General features: G+C 30.3%; 1 protein-coding gene across 1 annotated transcript in view; it reads left to right on the top strand.

The window, feature by feature from the left end:
- LOC113522118 (uncharacterized) overlaps positions 1 to 20,693 on the top strand; it is a 50,573-nt gene that overhangs the window by 1,156 nt on the left and 28,724 nt on the right. Inside the window, exons 2-3 of the mRNA XM_026907795.3 lie at positions 13,830 to 14,021; positions 20,110 to 20,283. Of these exons, the coding sequence (XP_026763596.1) occupies positions 13,841 to 14,021; positions 20,110 to 20,283 (355 nt within the window). The 5' untranslated portion in view covers positions 13,830 to 13,840. The remainder of the gene's footprint in view (positions 1 to 13,829; positions 14,022 to 20,109; positions 20,284 to 20,693) is intronic.

Genomic DNA, 20,693 nt, shown 5'->3' with positions numbered 1-20,693 from the left:
TCCCTTTTGTAGTCGCTTCGAGATTTGTATGCCTGTGAACGTGGGTCTGTTTACTATTAAAGAATAAAGGAAATGTCTTCTCCTAATATATAGTTAAATTCAAATTTCAGACAGTTCATTTCATTATATCAGTTAATTGCTATCCGCCTTCAAAGCTTAATTTTGTTGATATAATTTCCTCTACAAAGATCAAAGTGCAATACTTGTAGCTTGCTAAATGTATATAGAGGATATCAAAGTAAAATAAGGCAAACTGTTAACCCGGTAATAATCACTGTACTCTAAATGATGTCATTATAATAAATTATATATCATAAACATTATAATATCTATGTATAATAATATAATTAAAAAAATGATAATTATTTTTTTTAATAATAGGGATAGTGTACGATGCATGACAGTCTTATAGTCCATATTTTAATTCCCTCCATGTGACAATAGCGTGGGTATTTTCTATCGCTATTACTTTATGTCGATATTGGTTCCACTTCAGTGGATCCTTGGTGATGTTGGCATTTGGTCTTCTTATATAATGTCCTGTTCAACTTAATTTGCTCTAGAGAACTTTTGTGCTATTTAGATCTTGATATTTTATCTGATATATTGAAATCTACTAGGTTTTTGCTAACTACTTCGTACATGTTCATTTCAAAAGAAGGAAAATGAATTAAATAGACTAATTCTAGATTACGTATCAAGATAAACCTACAATTTTGAAATTAGACGTTCAGGAATACAACTATAAAAAGTGCATCTAACAGTACAGTAGTTTTTGCATAATGTTGGAATAAATCTGTGTGGTTCCTGCATAGAACAGGCCATCCCTTTCTACAACTATTAACAAAACCCCCCAAAGGGGAGGCTTATATTCAGCAGTGGACAGTTAAAGGCTGATATGATGATGATGATGGAATAAATACACAAATAGATAGATAGACAAAAATTCTAAAAAATATTGATTTAGTATGGATAGTTTTATTAAGACCTCATATTTTTTTTTAATATCCATATATAAATTATCTATATAAATATTTCTTTCTTTCATATACAGACTGTAACTAGTACAGTTTGATTATATTAATAAGATACTTATGAACTGTAAGATTATAGTATAATTAGTGATTGTAATAAATTGGGCTGATATTAAATCATCGAATCAAAATCGAAACTAATTCTATTAGATTTTGTTTCACACTTTAATTTCTTTAAACATTTTTACTAGTAATTTAAATTATTATCAGTTTCGATTGTCAGGGCTAAGAGGTTCGCTCAGTGAAATTGTTTTGTTTTTTGAAAACATTCATACTTACTACTTTTAATTACTTTAATTACTTACAAGACAATTAGTACTCATTTTTATCCTGTGTTCTTAACCAGCAGTATATAACATTTAAAATTATTGGCAGCTAAAAAAATTTAATGATGATGACTCGCCTATTGTTACAGTTTATCAGAGACCTAAATCTCGTTGAGAAGATTTACTGATCCTATCTTGGTAACGTGTAGTAACTTTTAGATCTTTACAATCAAATACACGGTCTATGTGCTATAGAGATTCCTGACAAAACTAAATATTATGTTACATATTTAATCTTTGTTACGATGTATAGAGAAAAATTCATACGCCATATTCATCTAAATAAATTAAATATTGGTCTTATTCAATCTATATTAGTTGAACCCAAATCATAGATTTTATAATATCTCTATCTCTGTAAATTATTGATACCCATTAATTATTCTCTTTTCGTGAGTAAGGAAAGTAGATAAAATCTTATCTGGGAAATCAGTTCAGGGCTGATATACCTGAAGAAGATAAAGCCGTTAAAAATTGAAACAAAAAAATACTGTACTAATAATTAAAAATATCTATTCACACGGACAATTTGACCTTTATCGTTTGATGGATTGAATTTTCATCTCTAACAGATTTTGTATGAGCATACATCCATTTTAATCCATCATATAATCTATGAAATGTGTTTATAAGTCTTGGATAAAATAAAATGCTGTATCTATGTAATATTAACATCTCAACTGCGAAATGTGTTTTTTATCGATAATAAGAACTATTCATAGTAAGTTTTAATTCACGATAAAATCAATTTAGAAAGTTATAGCCTTATTTCTACTATAGTATTCGTTTTGTGTATAGTCCTTAGATAATATAGATAGAGCATCGAGACTCAAAAATGTGTCAACTTTTTGTCAGCTAATTATCAAATTAGCTGACTCGTTTTGTTTTCTGTCAGTGTTTTATATACTTACGCATAAAATGTATCTTGTAAATGAGTGTTATAAAATGAGTGTTTACGCATTAAAAATATACAGAAATTATAAAACAAAATAAATATAGAAGTTATAAAGGAATCACTGATAACTATTTATTACGCAAAATTTTATGAAAAAGTTGACCCGTTTTTCTCAAAGCATTTCTATAGAGATACTTTATCTATATAATCTTAGGTAATTTGCATCTAATTTTAATTTTATTTTTAAACAGTATTTGGTTTTTCTGAGTACAATTTTTTTCATGTGCCTAAATAGTGGATATAAATTATAATTGATAAAATATAAAATTTTGTTTTTGTCTCACAATCTATCCCGGAAATTTAATTAGTAATAAAAATATTTAAATAATTACTTATATCACACGATTTTTAAAAACGTATTTGAGTTTATAGAGAAAGCAGATATAATTGATTTAACATTATATATTATATTGATGATTCTATTTTAAGAAAGCGATATAAAATGCAAATAGTTGTCAATAATTATTTTACTGAACTAGGTGTTATCTTGCGGAAGTGCATATCACTGGTTATTTGATTATATATATATCATCCAATTAGCAACTTAAAGATAGAATGTAGTTTGGAAAATGAGAACTCAAAGGCCGGCAGCACACCTGCAATGCCGCTGGTGTTGTGGGTGATCATGGGCGGCGGTAGTTACTTACCATCAGGTGAGCCGCATGCTCGTTTGCACCCTGTGTTGTAAAAAAAAAAGAACTGTGTGTATGAACTTTGATCAAAGCGAACTTTAGCCAAAACATAGTGGACAGAGCACCGATTCAATTTTGTATTATATTGTTAATTGTTACAAAATAAAAAAAAAATATTTTCAAAATGTTGTTTAGTATTTTTAAGTTTATCACATGAACCTAAGGCTCACTCCATGTTTTGAGAAACAAAGTGCAGTAATTTATACTTAAATAAATAAATATTCTTTGATGATAACACAACAGTTCCAAGTTGGATATTTTTAAAAAAGATAATATATATTTTTATATTACTCAAATGCTCCAATTTTAAAGAATTCTATGTTATTGAAATTAAGAGTTATAATACATTCAACCAACTTTATAATAGATGAGATTATTAATATGATCGATTTATCAGTACAGATAGTTGATGATTCCGTGCTTATAATTTTATTATCAAAATTGTAATAAATAATGAAGACATGAACACTAAAAAGTTATGAATAAAACATATATTCTATTATTGTCGAATACAATTATTGTCATGTCAATAAATGATAGGTACATAAATATGCGTAGTCTACTTCGAAAAGCTTGTTACATAGGTTCGATCATATCGTATCTGAACAATCCAAGAGTGGAATATAGATAACGGTAGTAGGTCACATCAGTAACATTTGCTACTGGGTATATCAGCTGATTCTATATGGGAAATTTGTATATTGTTTAATTTTAATAAATGCTTTTTTTATCGAGTTAGGTTCGGAAAAGAAATATAATTATTTTTAGGAATATCCAAATAGCACAGCTAGACGACAGTCAGAGATTATTGTGCTATATTTTTTTTTTTATTATAGAAACGTAAAATAGTAAGTCTTAATTTCTACTAAAAAATACCAATCTAAAGATAATCTTAGCATACTAATTCAATAGACAATAATATTTGCTCTCACAAAGTAGCGTTCATTTCTACTAAAATGTAACGTCCATTTTCTAGAGAAACACGTCATTTAGGACGCTCATTTCGATCAAATTCGTTCAACCGTATATGCATGATTGCGTAAAAAATGAACACCTATACTCTTTCACAAACTTTCTCATTTATAACATTAGTAAAAACGCATAATTACACTGTCCATAATGATTATTAACTGCAAATATTTTGCGAATTATTCACAAACACATGCGTTTAGCAGTAGTTAAAATGTCAAGACAGTAAACAGTGTGACTAATGTAGCGTTACACTATCACACATTTCAGTACCTACCTACGTTCATTTGGCTCCAGTCCATAATATTAGGGTGACAGTACTCGGTTACAACTATAATATCAAGCTAAGTTCATAACTCTATTAGTTTTACATTACATTACTCAGTTTTGACTGATTGATTGGCAATTTGACATGCTTCGGTTGGTGACACGACTTTTTTTATATTGCGAATGGCCGCTTTTATAATTTTCCATAGCATCGCCTGTTATTGTATGATTTTACCGTAACGATATAATTGAAGAACAAAATGTATTATATGAAGATACCTTTGATTTTCTGCTATAACTTGTATAACGTGAACATTTAATTACTCGGTTCTGATTGACTGGCTATTTGATTTACTTTGTTTAGTGATACTTTTTAAACTACTAATGCGCGCTTTTATAATTTACCGTAGCATCTAATGTTATTGTATTATTTTATCGTAACGATATAATTGAAGAACAAAATGTATGCTATTATACGAAGATACCTTTGATTTTCTGCTACTATATTGTGAACATTTAATTACTCAGTTTTAACTGGCTTTTTGGCTATTGACTGGCAGTACTACCAATACGTGTTATTATAATTTTATACTGTGACGATAAAATTGTAGAGAAAATTGTAACCTATTATTATATGAAGATACATTTGGTTTTCCAACAATATAAAATTTAATTTCCATCCACGCTGATAGGAAATTTATGAGCATTACTTATTATACTTTGAGAGTAAATCCGCTACTTTAATTTTCAGCGTTCTAGGAAATCTTTTTCCACCACCACCTATAGACATAAACAGTTTCACAGAAATCACGGGTTATAAAGTCTCTTGGTGCATTGCTATTCGTAGCTGTTCCTAGAAGGATTAAAGTGACTCCTCTTTCGTGTACGAGACTTCCCTTAAGGAGTGATCAATGAAGATCTCCATTAGAATAAATGAAATCAGATATAACTTATTTCTTTAGTACTCTTAAGTTTAGAGTTAACTAGTGTTTTCTATGTGCTTACTTAAAAAATATTTATCCAGTTCATTATAACCTCAATATCTTGAAAGTTAAAGCTAAAGTAATAGGCGAGTTCTCTTTTTAAAATCACTGTCAATCTTAGCAGGTGAAATTAAGATCAGTTGAAGTAACCCTTAAATAGTAAAAAAAATCTATTTACGAATTCATACCCATTATTGTATATGTTAGAAAATGGGGAGAATAATGACCTTAAAACCTCATCTAAGTTGAAACATGATTAAAGGATCCAATCAGGTATTTTTTTTTGTAACGCAGGAGGGCAAACGAACATATGGCTCCTCTGATGGTAAGTGATCGCTGTCCATGAGCACCTGCAACACTGGAGGAATTGTAGGTGTATTGCCGGCCATTTAAAAGGAATAGGTACTTTTCTTGAAGGTTACGATGTCGTAATGGTATGGTGTGATTCTATCAGAATGCATAGAATTTTTTTTATTTTTTTATACAACTTAGAATGGCAAACAAGCTGACGGCTCATCTGATGGAAAGTGGTAACCGTCGCCTATAGACATGACTGTTATGCCCATGAACAGAACAGAGTATACTGTTTCGCTCATGATACCCCTCATGCGTTGAGTTGTAAAATGAGTTATGTGTAACTGGTTAATTTTATAATATATAATATATCTGTACACTACATGGAGAAAAATATGAAAAGATTTGTTTCCCTACATTAATTCGATCGAGACCTATACAAAAAAGTCATTCAAAACTTAACTTAAAATAGACCTAATAAAGCAGTTGAAAATTAATGGTGATGAAATTGTTGACAAAAGTAGTCAAGACATGTTTTTACATGGCTGCTGAAGAAAGATAATACTTTTCTAATGTACATATATACCTAAATTTATATGCCTTATTACATTCTCATTCGTGTGTAATAAACCATTAAATTTAGCTTAATTTTGAAAATGATATAAGAATTATCTGCTATAGGCCATTCAAAGTATATAATAGAAATAACAGCCGTAGATCTAAAAAATATAAATACAATTGTTTTTTTTTGGTATATTTGGCGCATCCACTTGTTTACGACAGCAGAGAAGTTCATTAGATGACTAACCTAGTTGGTGACATTTTAATCTTATTTACCACTAACTCCCCGATGATAATTATATAAATCTGAGGGACGGCGATAGTCTCGTCGCTAACTACGCTTTGATTCGCTCAATTTGCATTAGACGAGTATCTTTGGATTAATCACACTGACTAAAGTCGTCTGCTTGTAATTATTCTATTACGAAAATATTGTTGTAAATGTTTTTAAAAAATTTGATGTACTTAAAAAAGGATTTAATTATTTTTAAATAATTTATATTTATATATTAGAATTTAATTATGATCATTCATAATTATAATCGTAGATTTATTTGTTATGATTTGAAGTCGCAGTATTTTTTAAGTAGTGTCAAATAATATAAATTAATTAAATGAGTTATGCATTAATGTAAGGCATTTATCAACTGTTACTGTTCCCACCCTGTCCCCACCTTTTCTTGACATTAAATAAATAAAGAAAAAACACAGTTTGTGTCATTGCAAATAGTAGGATTTTGAAGACTCTTGAAGGTGGTTAATGACTGGGCGCCACTATTGACGTATATTTACAACATCTCAGTGCGCATAATAATACATACCGTGTAATAATTAAATATTATTATTTTTCAAAATTATATAAAATAAAAAAAACATAATTATTTATTTGACAATTTCTGCAGACAGGGTGAAAAGCTAGCCTAAACTAGATGATCTAAGCTGTATAAATAGATTGTCATTTGGATTGTAAATAGTACCGAGACAAGAATCCGCGGAATTTATTTTCACTTTATCGATTGTCTTTAAGAAAGTGTAAACTGAATATGTTCTAATTTTTAGTAACATTAATAGCCGCCAATCTGCCGTTTCATTTACCTTGTCATTGTTTATTGGTATTACTGTTTTATTTATATGAAACGGTTTTAGAGTATAGAATTGTATAGAAATTATTTTTTTTTTTTTTTTTTTTTTTTTTTTTTTTTTTTTTTTTTTTTTTTTATAGAACTTAGAATGGCAAACAAGCTGACGGCCCACCTGATGGAAAGTGGTAACCGCCGCCCATAGACACGAGCAGTACCATGGACATAACAGAGTATACTGTTTCGCCCATGATACCCCCCATGCGTTGCCATTCCTGAGGACTCAGGTGTTATTCCTCTGTACCCAGTAAATTCACGCCATATCCCACCCTTCAAACCGAAACACAGCCATGCAAACACAACTGCTTCACGGTTGAAACACGAATGGGACAGAGGTACCCAAGCAATCGACTTTTGTACAAAGTCTCCCTCTGGTATTTTTTTATGTAATCGGGATTGGTAAAACAGGCCGACTTAAACTGGCAACCATCATCTCAGAACATTAACGATATCATGACTATGATGTTTATGGTACCCCTCATATATTACCATTCCTTAAGACTAAAGTAGGTATCTACAGAGCTACTTAATGTATAAAAACCCATGCCACGACATTTTTTCACGCTAGTGTCTGATACGCTCGACCAATTTATACGAAATTTTGTAGATTAATGTGAAGGATTGTTAGTAATGCTAGCAATATAACCTACCAGGTCGACCTTTGCATGGTTGCCCCTGTAAACTACACCTATCCTCCGTCGCTGACACTTCCATAAAAAACTCCCGTTTCGGTCCCATATTAATTCTGCGACTAAATCAAATTACTTTTTTTTTCGCAGAGGAAAATATACATGTAGTCTAATATTTTTTTTTCATTAAAAAGACATGCCAAGATTGTTTACTAAAGTTTACTAAATATGCCAATTATAAAAAAGAAGATTGTACATACGCAGGAGAGTTTTACTAAATTGTTACCAATAAAGTGCTACATAATAATTGCAATTCAGAAACTAATCTAAACATTTTGAGATATCCAGCAGTTAAAATAGTAGGCGTCGAGTAGACGATACTATGACGCCAGGCATCTTGTCGCCTCCTCGTGTTCATCTCAACAAACAAACCTAATCTACTTAGTTCACTAATCGAAATGGTCATACGGAAGTAATTATCCTTTAAGGGTCTTTAAGGATAATTAATCCTACTTCTATTACTAACACTAATGTTTCTAAAGATGTATGGACAGATATTTGTTGCCTTCTTCATGCAAAAACTACGGAATAGATGTATTTAAATGAAATTTGGTATACATGTAAATTTATCCTAATTTAACATAGTAAATATAAAAGTGAGTTTATATATAAGAGATATCTCGCATCAAGCATCTCGCATGGCGGTTAATGGCCTAACCAATCATTATAAAATTTGGTATATACATACTACTTAGGATAGAGAACGACATGGCTATTTTTGTCCCAGTCAATCAACATATGCCGATCACGTGGGAAGTCACTGTACAAACTATAGACGTAGTGTAATGTACTTATCTACTTTAATAAAAAATAGTCTAAGTTATAACCAAATGTTAAAGACTAGTATGCTTATAAACTTACCTCAATTTGCTGCGTCCTCTAGATGGGGCAAATGGAGTACGTAAAAATGTTCTATTACGATCGGTCCCCTGTTATTCGTTTCAGCTCACTCTACATATTTCGGACGCTGCTTCCTTCTTTAAGAATCGTATGTTGCTACTTTTGTTTAGAGCTGTCACGTTTTTGCTTTCCTTGAGGGTTCCAATCAAATGCCTCTTTTTGAGTATGCTGTAAGTCTCTTTAGAGTGTGCCAGTCCACTTATATTAGAGACATAGTAATGCAATTTAAAAAGAATATTATTTCGAAATTTGCAATGAAACTTTCTCACGAAGCCTCAACGAAGTATTTCACAAATAGAAACCTCCTTAATTAACATGTTGAAAGAACTAATTCCCTATTTTTTTTTTGCTCAATGTACATTCACAAGAATAATATAAAACGTTTGTTAGTATAAACATGACCGAGCGTCAGGAACACTGAACAGATATACTTATATTTAGAAAACATTTACGTATTCGTAAATATTTTAACACACCTTTCAATTTCCTGTACCTGATATAATTTTGTATTGCAGAGATAGCAGTCAAATATTTTAATCAAATATCTACAAAAATTAATTTTAAATTGAGTCTAATTTTATAAATATATTATAATCTGAATATAATAAAACTTACTAGAATAATAACTATTAAAATTTGTGTATATAAAATCAATGATTAAGTCCAAATTTCTAAATAATCAAACATCTTTACACACTTTTACCTTTATATTAGGTAATAATAGGTAATAAAATTCCGAAATAAATAATGTAGTTTATTTATAATATGATACAATTAGGAAAACAAAAAGTATAGATTGATAGAAAATAACACATACATTTATTTATATTAAACTACCAATGATTATGTCAATCTACAATTTTGATATAGAAAATGGAATAAAGTATTTATTCAGTTACTGGGGAAATGGACACAGGTTAATGAAACAATATAATAAAAAAAAAAATATTACTACGCTTATTATCAGAATTTCTAAAGATAGAGATAGGCACTATAATAAAACTATTAAACACATTTTTTTTTTCACAGCATCATCTAGTTGGAAACGACGCAGAGCTTGTATTACACTTGACAAGGGATAGAAGTACTTTAACACTTTTTTAGATAAATAGGTGCAAGATATATATGTAAAATATATGCAAAATATATATATATATATATATAAAAACACTCAAATTTATTGTTCAAAATATAATACTCATGAATACAAATATTTGTATTATACGGGGCCGAACACGCGACAATTCGAAAATAACTTCAACCGCTACACCACCGATAACGTGCAATCGAGACGTATTACGAGTATATGGTATGTAACTGTAAGAGAATTATGATACTTAAGCTACGAGCACAATAAAAGAAGTATCAAACACACTCAAGAGTACTTTCTATTCGAAGCGATTATTTCTCTAGTCTATTGAAAATACAGGAGAACGGGGATTATATGCGATTATAGTTTTAGTGTGGGCATTAAAATGGAACGACGGCATACCTATTAGCATGAACTCATAAACGACTTATGACGTCACTGTACTAGAACGTAGACGTCTGAGAAATTACAGACCATTTCCATTTATTGTACGTATAAATTTATGGATAAATTTATTGTAATTATGTTTGTATTTAATTAATTATTTTCATTACAATTTCTGTATAAGTCTAATTGCGATTGTCAATCCGTCTGCTAAACGGCAAATACTGGCAAAGCCACCCTTATGGGGGAGGTCTGTGTTTAGCAGTAGACAGTAACAACTGGTATGATGATGATGATTACAATTTCACTACCATTGATTATAATTTAAAAGCACCTCTGAATTTTAGTTCGATGTTGTATATACATAAATTAACTTGTAATACATATTGAAATTAGCCTAACCCTATTAATCATCCAATTATGAACTCGAAATATTTAAAATTTATGGATTTAATCAATATTGAAACTTCTCTATGGCAATCAAACAAAATAAAGACACATAAAAAAAATATGGCGATATCATCTAATAAGTTCATTTAAAATATAAAATTTGAAAGAATCCATAGATATATTAAATTTAACACAATAATTGTAATTTTGAAATAATTGTAAAATAAAAAAAAAATGATGTATATAGTCTACATTAAAAGTTGATGACTACCTACACCTACAACTACAGATATTGAAAACCTGTAAAGTTGCATACATAAGAAGTTCAACAATGTTAAAGCCAGAATTGGATGAGTATTATATCAAATCAAAATTAATCAAATAAGTACAATGTATATATGCACATGTGCGTTGGAAAATGATAAGGGCCAATTTAGAAAAATCGCTATGTGGTCTTGGCATGGAATGGGCTACCTCTTTCTTTCCTTTGGGTGTCGTAAGCGAAACTTAGGTTGAGGAATTGGCAACAACTTCTTTCTCAAAATGTTACCAAAACCTAACTGCGGTTGTCAACATGCTTGCCAAGCGTGCCAACAATTGTCGTAGCCCTTCAATCTATGGGGAACGCCTTCATGTTTAGCATTGGGCAGATAAAGGCAGATATGTTGGTGATGATAAATTTAGAAAACGAACTGTTTTTGAATTAGCTTGGATTGGAGATTCTGAGTTGTGCCTCCAGATGTTCATATTGCGAGTATAGAAAATATCCCAAAAAATACCCAATATTGAGGATCAGGCGATTGGTGTGATAGTGTAACACATATTATTAATTGTTTGAAAATTTTAATGCATTCATCGATTTTTGACGCTTACTGTACAATCACTAACTTCCTGAAGATCAAATCATTTGAATGAATCTACTATCGAGATTATTAAGTGGAAATTTATGGTCGCCATCTTAATAAACCTCATCGACTATATGACGCCAGAGTGTGAACTACTCTGATTCTAGATGACTCTAACGATGGCCATACGAAGAAATGGGTTCGTGTTATAGGTTTTATTAGCTATCACACAACAGTTTTATCGGCCAACCAATAAACCTACCTAATCAATTATTATCCAAATGACATATTAACGTGATAACAGTGATTTGTATTAGTACGTACGGTGCGATAATTTATTATTACGCCTATTTTTATTACCTTTAGGATAGTTTTCCCTCGATAAAATTTATTTAAGATGTCTATGACTACCTGTTCATGTTTAAATCTACATTTTATTAGGAAAGACCAGCACCATAAGAGTATGTCTGTAGCCAGTAATGTGATAATAAATACATTTTAATATATGCACATATAACGAAGAATAACAATTTCAATCATAATAAATCATGAAATATTTTAATATTTTACCTAATTTAGAATACAGAATGTTTACAAAATAGATTTTTGTTGTTAACAGTCTTTTGCTTCGTAATAAAAAATACAATGTTAATTGTAATAAAATCAATTTGAAAGTAACTCGGGAGATTAATTACGAATTAGTGATTTAAAAATAATAAAATAAATCGCAAAAACAATTATGAATATTAAAATAACAAAGACTTATTTTGTTTACGAAACTTAATCTTTAAATCTTGTTAACAAAATTAGTTTTTCTGTTCTGATCATGTTAGTTCATAATTGATTTAGAATTTATAAAAAAATATTTGTGATATTTTTGCTAAACCTTAATGAGTTTAATACTTTCCTATTAAAAAAAAACAGTTTGCAACTCAAAGATTTGTTCTAAAATATTATATTACTTATCTATTTTATCTTATAATAATAATAATGAAATAAAATATGTATGTATTCATTATCTTCGTAATCACTATTACGAAGTAATTATCACTATGGGTCACTGCGACATACATGGCGAAACCATATTTTCATATTTTATCTTTTGTTGAATATACCAGAGGGACACTTTGTACAAAAGTCGATTGCTTGGGTACGTCTATCCCATTCGTGTTTCAACCGTGAAGGAGTTGTGTTTGCATGGCTGTGTTTCGGTTTGAAGAGGGATGGAGGGTGGGCATGAATTTACTGGGTACAGAGGAATAACATCTGAATCCTCAGGAATGGCAACGCATGGAGGGTATCATGGGCGAAATAGTATACTCTGTTATGTCCATGGTACTGCTTATGTCTATAGGCGACGGTTACCACTTTCCATCACGTGGGCCATCAGGTTGTTTGCCATTCTAAGTTGCATAAAAAAAAAAATTAAAAGTGTAAATAATTTGATTGTATAAACTCATTTGTAAATTTACGTGTGTCATAAATGTGTGGCTCAAATAAAAAGTTTATCTCTCTATCTATTAAAAGAGGAACATACATTCTTTAATATATTTTTCGATATCTGTTATTATTTATAATCTAAGTGTAAATATGTATAATAATCGTAAATTTAATAAAATTTATATTTTATATCATCTCAGTCGTTTACTGAGTTTATATAGCCGACTTTTATACTTATTTGTTAGAATATTCTTTTCTTCAGTGACATTGAGAAATTGCTAAAAATAAAAGTATTTGGAATGAAGTACCGTAGGAATTGAAATACAGTCAAAAGATAATAAATAATGGTCATGAGGCGAGCGTAACGCGGAGTTTGATATTCCCGACCACATCAAAATGTCGTATTGGCTGCTTTGGTAATCATAATAAATTTTACAAGACAAAGGGGAAAAATATTTTGGACCACATCGTTTTTTTGTGGATAGGAATTGTTGGTAACGAGAATGCTAGTCCTTATTACCTGGAATCTCTCTTCTCTAGTGTTTAATTTCTAGTGAAATCAGTATGATGGTTGTCGACCGGTTCTCTACTACTGTATATCGTTACCATAGAACGGGAGTACTATTCCATTCGTTCTTTAAATATTAAATAAATCCTCATGAATAAGCGTCTTTCAAAAGGAGGTCCATTCTTAATTTTTTTTCCATGTTTGTGTATGTCGCCAGTCCTAAACAGTATTTGAAAATTCTTGTCCTTAATAATTATACTCACATTAATTGTCATTGAAATAACTGGTTTTTTTAGTATATATAGTAAAAATGTAGGAAGTATATTCTTACAAAATTCTAATAATATTTTTTTTTTATTTCAGATTCATCAAATATGGAGACAGACAAAATGTCCACAGCGTCGTCTGTGGGAGCTGAAAGAAGGCCATTGATGCAAGCTCTAGTGATTGAAAGACGTATCTTATTTGGTTGTACAATTTTCGTTGGGCTCTGCACATTTGTATGGATAACGGCTGTTTGTACTGAAAAGTGGGTTCACATAGAAGGAGGAAAAGGTAAGTTTATCTATTTGTCTATAATATACATAAACAATATAAGTATTATTTACCCGCATTTAATGAAGTTGCGTGTATGGCCTGGATTTTTTTTTATACAACTTAGAATGCCAAACAAGCTGACGGCCCACTTGATGGAAAGTGGAAACCGTCGCCTATAGACATGAGCAGTACCATGGACATAACAGAGTATACTGTTTCGCTCATGATACCCCCCATGCGTTGCCATTCCTGAGGACTCAATTGTTATTCCTCTGTACTCTGTAAATTCACGCCATATCCCACCCTTCAAACCGAAACATAGCCATGCAAACACAACTGCTTTACGGTAGAAACACGAATGGGACAGTGGTACCCAAGGAAGCGACTTTTGTACAATGTCTCCCTCTGGTGAAATATATTATAATTATATAAAATATATTAATTGATTAGAACAAAAGTAACCTATATTTTTTCCCCAAATACAAAATCTATATTAAATTTAATGACTATTGATAGATCTATTTTCTAATATTATTTTATTAATATTATTGTTACATTTATTTTTTAATTTAACTATTGCATGCAAAAACTGTTCTGCAAAATTGTATTAAAAATGCCGGTTTGAGTTTAATATCACTTATAAATATAACAGGCCACCTTTACTTATATTACCTAATGCATGTGTGAAAAGAAAAATATCGTTTCTTGAAAAACAATTTAACATTTACTAGGTTCTATACAGTTGTTTATTCTAATTAACAAATAGAGCATTATTAATATTTTTTATATTATTTTATTAACACTTGTATGCGAAGTTAAACCAAGTGTCAAATCGAGAATCTTCACGTTTTGATGAAATATATACACTATAAAATATGTTGGCTGCATATTTTAATATCCAACAATAATTTATATAATTATTCGTTTACTGAAGTAGAAGTGGCTCTGTAGGTTAGACTAATTGTTTTAATTTATTATTTATTTTTTTATCATTATGTTTTATATAGATAAGTTAAGATTAATAATTAAAAATAAATTTCTAGCCAGAAAAAAAAAGAATATTTTATTCTTTAATTAAATAATAAAAGAGTTTAAAATATTACTTTCAAGTAAACGATACACAAAAGACAGAATTAGTATTGTTCTATTTCGGTCTCATTGTCTGTCTGTCCCAGTTTTTATCTGCCATTTAAATCTTTTGGCTGAGAGGCAGGCTTACGGGAAAATCGATGCTCTTTCACGCTCGCTCACTCTGTTTGATATCTACTGTTATCGATAACAATGCATTTTTGTTGAACAATAACATTATCAGTAGCAAACAAAATATTTTACGAGGAACCGTTGTATTAGGTTGTAATAAATAATGGATTAGGATGTAATAAATAAATAAAATATTTTATATATATGATACATCTGTACATGTAGACGTTTTTTGCCTTGTGTTGGTACAATGTCAGATTCCACATATTACCACAGTCTAAAGAACACATTTCAGTTGTCCAATAGACGTATCTACATAGGGCAATGAGTCCCGAATTGTTATAATATTCTTTCGGGATATGTCAAATGCGTTGAACAACTAGTTGTTCTTTACACTGTCACATCATTATGGATGTAAAGGGGTTTTATTACACTGTCATATATATAGGATCATATTTAACTTATCAAGCTAGTGATCACCATTTTATATTCATCTTAATAAGAAATCCCTTGTCACAATATTCGTTCACGCTAAGCTCCGGAATCGTTAAACCGATTTATATTAACACAGAATTTTTATAGTGTAACGAATATTTCTTATTACTGAGTATTGTCAAAAATATACCTTATGTCCTTGTTCTAAATGTTTATGTGATTCGTATTAAAAAAAAGTTATTCCATTTCGGAATGCATGAGGGTATAGAAATAGAGTTAACAGTCAATTACTTCTTTTCATTTATAAAGTAATAATAAAGATTTTGTTCCACGATAATATATAAAATCGAAACAATATCACGATCAATATTCCTTTATACATAAAAATAATCATCAAAATCAGTTAGGAATTGTTAACGATATTATGTGATATATCTACACATACAACGAAACATATTACCAAATTAATTACTCCATATTTTTTAAATTGATTAGGATTAGATCATTACTAAAAATATTAATTTATTGGCATTAGTTCTAACCTAAACAATAACAATTTGGTTTGAACTCAGATGAACACTTAAAAATATATTCTGGTCGTGTTAATTTTAGTCCTATTTTCTTCTAGCTTCAACTGAAACCGTTTCTGGAATAGCATACTACACACATCTTTTTAATTACAATCACGTGGTATGCGGGTGAACGCCCTAAGATCTATTTATATACATTACCGTATGTAGTGCTTGTATGTACACATTTAGATGCATCGAGTTATGTGTTTTGGATACCTGAAGCTTTGCCAGAAATCGGTCAACGTGACACTAAACTGTATTCTTAATTACTTTGTAGGTAATTTGTTTGATGTCAATGAGTCTGATCATCAGTTTTCGATCTGAATTTATTTACATCGGCGCACAAATTTATGCATCTCTTTATTGACAGATCCGGGTTTTGTAATCAATTTTCCGCACAAAATTATCGACATTTTGGGGTTAATATCTACCTTGAGATTCGAGGCATTTGTAAAGAAATCGACAATTTCGATTTAAAAAGTTTTTTATCTGAACGATCTATCTATTGAAATACCTGTCAATAATCTGCGGGTCTACCATGAAATTAATTTCCGAAATTTCCGACTCAATTTCGTATTTTTATTTATACCAAAATCCAATATGGGGTTTAACATTTCGTTCGTCATACATCCTATCATTAAAGTCCAAAGGAACAATATTTTAACATTTTTAATATTTCCAAACGGCATGTATTACTTGTATATATATATGTTAACATCAAATTTCTGTTTCGTTTGGCTCCGAAATTTCGGAAAACATCTCATGGTAGGCCCTCTGATGTGTTATTTTTTTTTTTTTATTTTTGTCTATTAGAAAATTTGATTATAGTTACATTAGAATCATAAGTCAAGTTACTTTGATGTAACTATAGATTAATAGTTAAATATTTTTTAGTTATTTGACCTCATAAACCTGATAAGGTATAAAAAAAATATTAAGAGCTATCCATACGTAACATTTTTCTTTGAAGGCACCGAATTTAATAATTCAATCTTTAAGGACGAATTTAAAAATCTGTATTCCAATTTACTTGTAATATATTTAAGTTAATAATTCAATTTAAGCTTCCATAAGAATTTATAATCAGAAATTACCTTTTGTTTTCTTTGTTAAAGAAAACAAAGGAATTCTTGATTATATCACAATTCACTAATTACTTACGCTTACGTAAACATTATTTCGAAATTACGTAACTACAACCCAAGTAGATTAAGCTCGGTGAAACATGACAGATAATTAAACTCGGCATCAACAGGTATTTTGGTATGGGATAACAATATTCTATCTCATTCTTTTTCATATTTGAAATCCTTACTAATATTATAAATATAAAAGTCAGCTTGTTGTTTATTTGTTTGTTACCTCATTTCACTTTAAGGGTTTGATCAACTGTTATAAAACTTGGTATACACATACTATTTGATTTCTCCCGTCTGATGGTAAACGGTTACTGCAGCCTCTGGACGTCTGCAATACTAGGAATGATAGTGCGTGTTATAGGCCCTGAAGAAACCATAATATACCCTTTTTTAAAACCCCCATACTGTAGTCTCTAGAGAAAACCTCAGCAGGATGTTAATTCCACAGCATGAGCGTTGAGTGTTTGTTATATTGCATATAATGTAATAATGTATATAAATAAATACATTTCAAATTCAAATTCAAATTCAAAAATCATTTATTCATGTAGGACATTTTAGCCGCTTATGAACGTCAAATTTTTACATTATAATTTTATATTTACCCTACCGTCCAGTTCGGTATATAGATCCAACTGAGAAGAACTGGCAAGAAACTCAATTGAATTACTTTTTTTTTTTAAAGCCAGTTTATTTACAATGTATATTTATATAGGTGTCTATGTCTAACATTAAATGAAAATTCAGTGCATGAACAACTATTGCCATGCACACTTGTCATTCAAGTAATCGTTTAGTGAGTAATAGGCTTTGCTCAGTAAATATGATTTAACAGATGTTTTGAATTTATTTAAGGGTAATTCCAACATATCCTTTGGTATCTTATTGTAAATTTTTATACCTATTCCCATAAAAGACCTATTAACTTTTTCTAAACGATACTTGGGGACAGCAAGTTTGTCTTTAAATCTAGTATTAATATTATGAATATTGCTGTTTTTTGGAAATAAGTCAAGATTTTTATGAACATATAGAATATTTGAATATATAAATTGAGAAGCAACGGTGAGAATATTTGCCTCTTTGAATTTCTCTCTTAATGAGTCACGACTCTTCATACAGTAGATCGCTCGAACGGCACGTTTTTGTAATATGAATATATTCTTAATATCTGCCGCTTTTCCCCATAGTAATATTCCATAAGAGAGTAAACTATGAAAATAACTAAAATAGACTAATCTAGCAGTATCAGTATCAGTGTACTGTCTAACTTTACGCACGGCAAAAGCTGCTGAACTTAGTTTCGCTGCAAGGCTTTGAATTTGTGCACCCCATTGTGTTTTATTATCTAGTGTGATTCCTAGAAAGACAGTAGATTCTATAAATTCGAGAGATTCGTCATTTAATTTAATATTGCAATTAGTATTAAAACTTTTAGATAGAGAGAAATTAACACATTTTGTTTTTTTAGCGTTTAACATAAGATTGTTAGTTGTAAACCAGTGCAGGAGACGCCGCAAAGCACTATTTACATCGTCATAATTATTAGTCATTCTATTAACTTTAAAAATCAATGAAGTATCGTCTGCAAACAATACTATGCCGCATCTATCCTGCATGGCATATGGGAGATCATTAATGTAAACTAGGAATAAAAATGGACCGAGAATAGATCCTTGAGGTACACCCATTTGCACAAGTGACCCGTCAGACGTAGCGTTGCTAATCTTCACTTTCTGTATTCTATCAGATAGATAAGATTTTATTAAATTTAAAGCATTGTCTTTGACGCCATAAAAAGCAAGTTTTTTTAGCAATGTATTATGATCAACGCAATCAAAAGCCTTAGAAAGGTCACAAAAAACACCTATCACATCCATTTTAGTTTCCCATGCAGCAAATACGTGTCTAAGCAACTCTGCACCTGCGTCTGTAGTTGAACGACCTTTGGAAAAACCGAATTGACTATTGTGGATTAAATTATTTAAATTGAAATAACTGACAAGTTGCATAAGGATTATTTTTTCAAAAATTTTACTGAGTGCTGGGAGTATGGATATAGGTCTATAATTTATTGGGTCACTCCTATCTCCAGATTTAAAAAGCGGTATGATTTTACTAATTTTCATTATGTTAGGAAATTTCCCTTCATCTATACATTTATTGAAATATTATATTTCTTTCTTCATCTATATATTTCTTTTATGTAGATAGATTCCATGATATCGTCGTCAATTCTAAACCAATTATATATTTTTTTTTCAATTTAATATTTCTAATCGATAAATTTTTGGATGACATTAGGTACTTATTTGAATTTGATACACAGATCAACTAATTATTATATATTAAGGATGTGTATAGGCAAATATTTGCTCTAATTCATAGAGCAAACTCGAGAGATACTATCCTAATTTATATTAGAAGTGTGTGAGTTTGCCAATAAGCTATTTAGAGGTGACAATTTTTAATTCTATGTTTGTATTGTGACTTCTTGATGGAATTTCTCTATATTGATTGTATAATATTATTCAAAATATTAAATTTGCACTTTATCCTATTGTCTTTATTAAAATGTTTTTTTTATTATTTATCCACGCGACGATTTCTAAACTTTGTCTTTCATCGTCACGGAAGTTGGTATACACGTATTATACTGAAGGATAGAATTAATTAAAATATTCGTTGTATAGTCGTCGTCGTATTAACATAGTCGAAGTCACGGGTAAAATCTATTTAGTAATATTTTATTTTTCTTAGGTGCTCCACTACCAGCCAGAGGTCGATATCTCATGTGGGGCAGTGCTGGAGTATGGGAAATATGCCGATATGTGTTCCATGCAAACATGACTGCTGCTCAAGAGAAGCATAATGGGACCACATTGAATAAGCCACCTGATGATATTACTGGTCTAGATGGAATATTTATTACAAGTAAGTTTGATATGTATCTAGAATTCTATATTTTATTATCATTTAAGTTCTTTTTTTATGCCACTTAGAATGGGAATCAAGCTGATGGCTCACCTGATGGAAAACGGTAACCGTCATCTATAGAAATGATATGTACTATAGACATAACAGAGTATACTGTTTCGCCCATGATACCCCCTATATGTTGCCATTCCTGAGGACTAAGGTGTTATTCCTCTGTACCCTGTAAATTCACTGCCATATCTCATCATTCCAACCGAAACACAACCAAGCAAATACAATTACTTCACGCCAGAAACGCGAATGAGCCAAAGGTACCCAAGTAAACGACTTTTGTATAAAGTCTCCTTCTGGTGAGTAAATCTTCTATCGACATACATACAGGACACACTTTTTACAATATTTTACTA

Source organism: Galleria mellonella, unplaced genomic scaffold, assembly GCF_026898425.1.
Source record: "Galleria mellonella isolate WM207_F2 unplaced genomic scaffold, CSIRO_AGI_GalMel_v1 utg139, whole genome shotgun sequence".
Lineage (NCBI taxonomy): Eukaryota > Metazoa > Arthropoda > Insecta > Lepidoptera > Pyralidae > Galleria > Galleria mellonella.
This window is presented reverse-complemented; position numbering and strand designations above follow the sequence as displayed.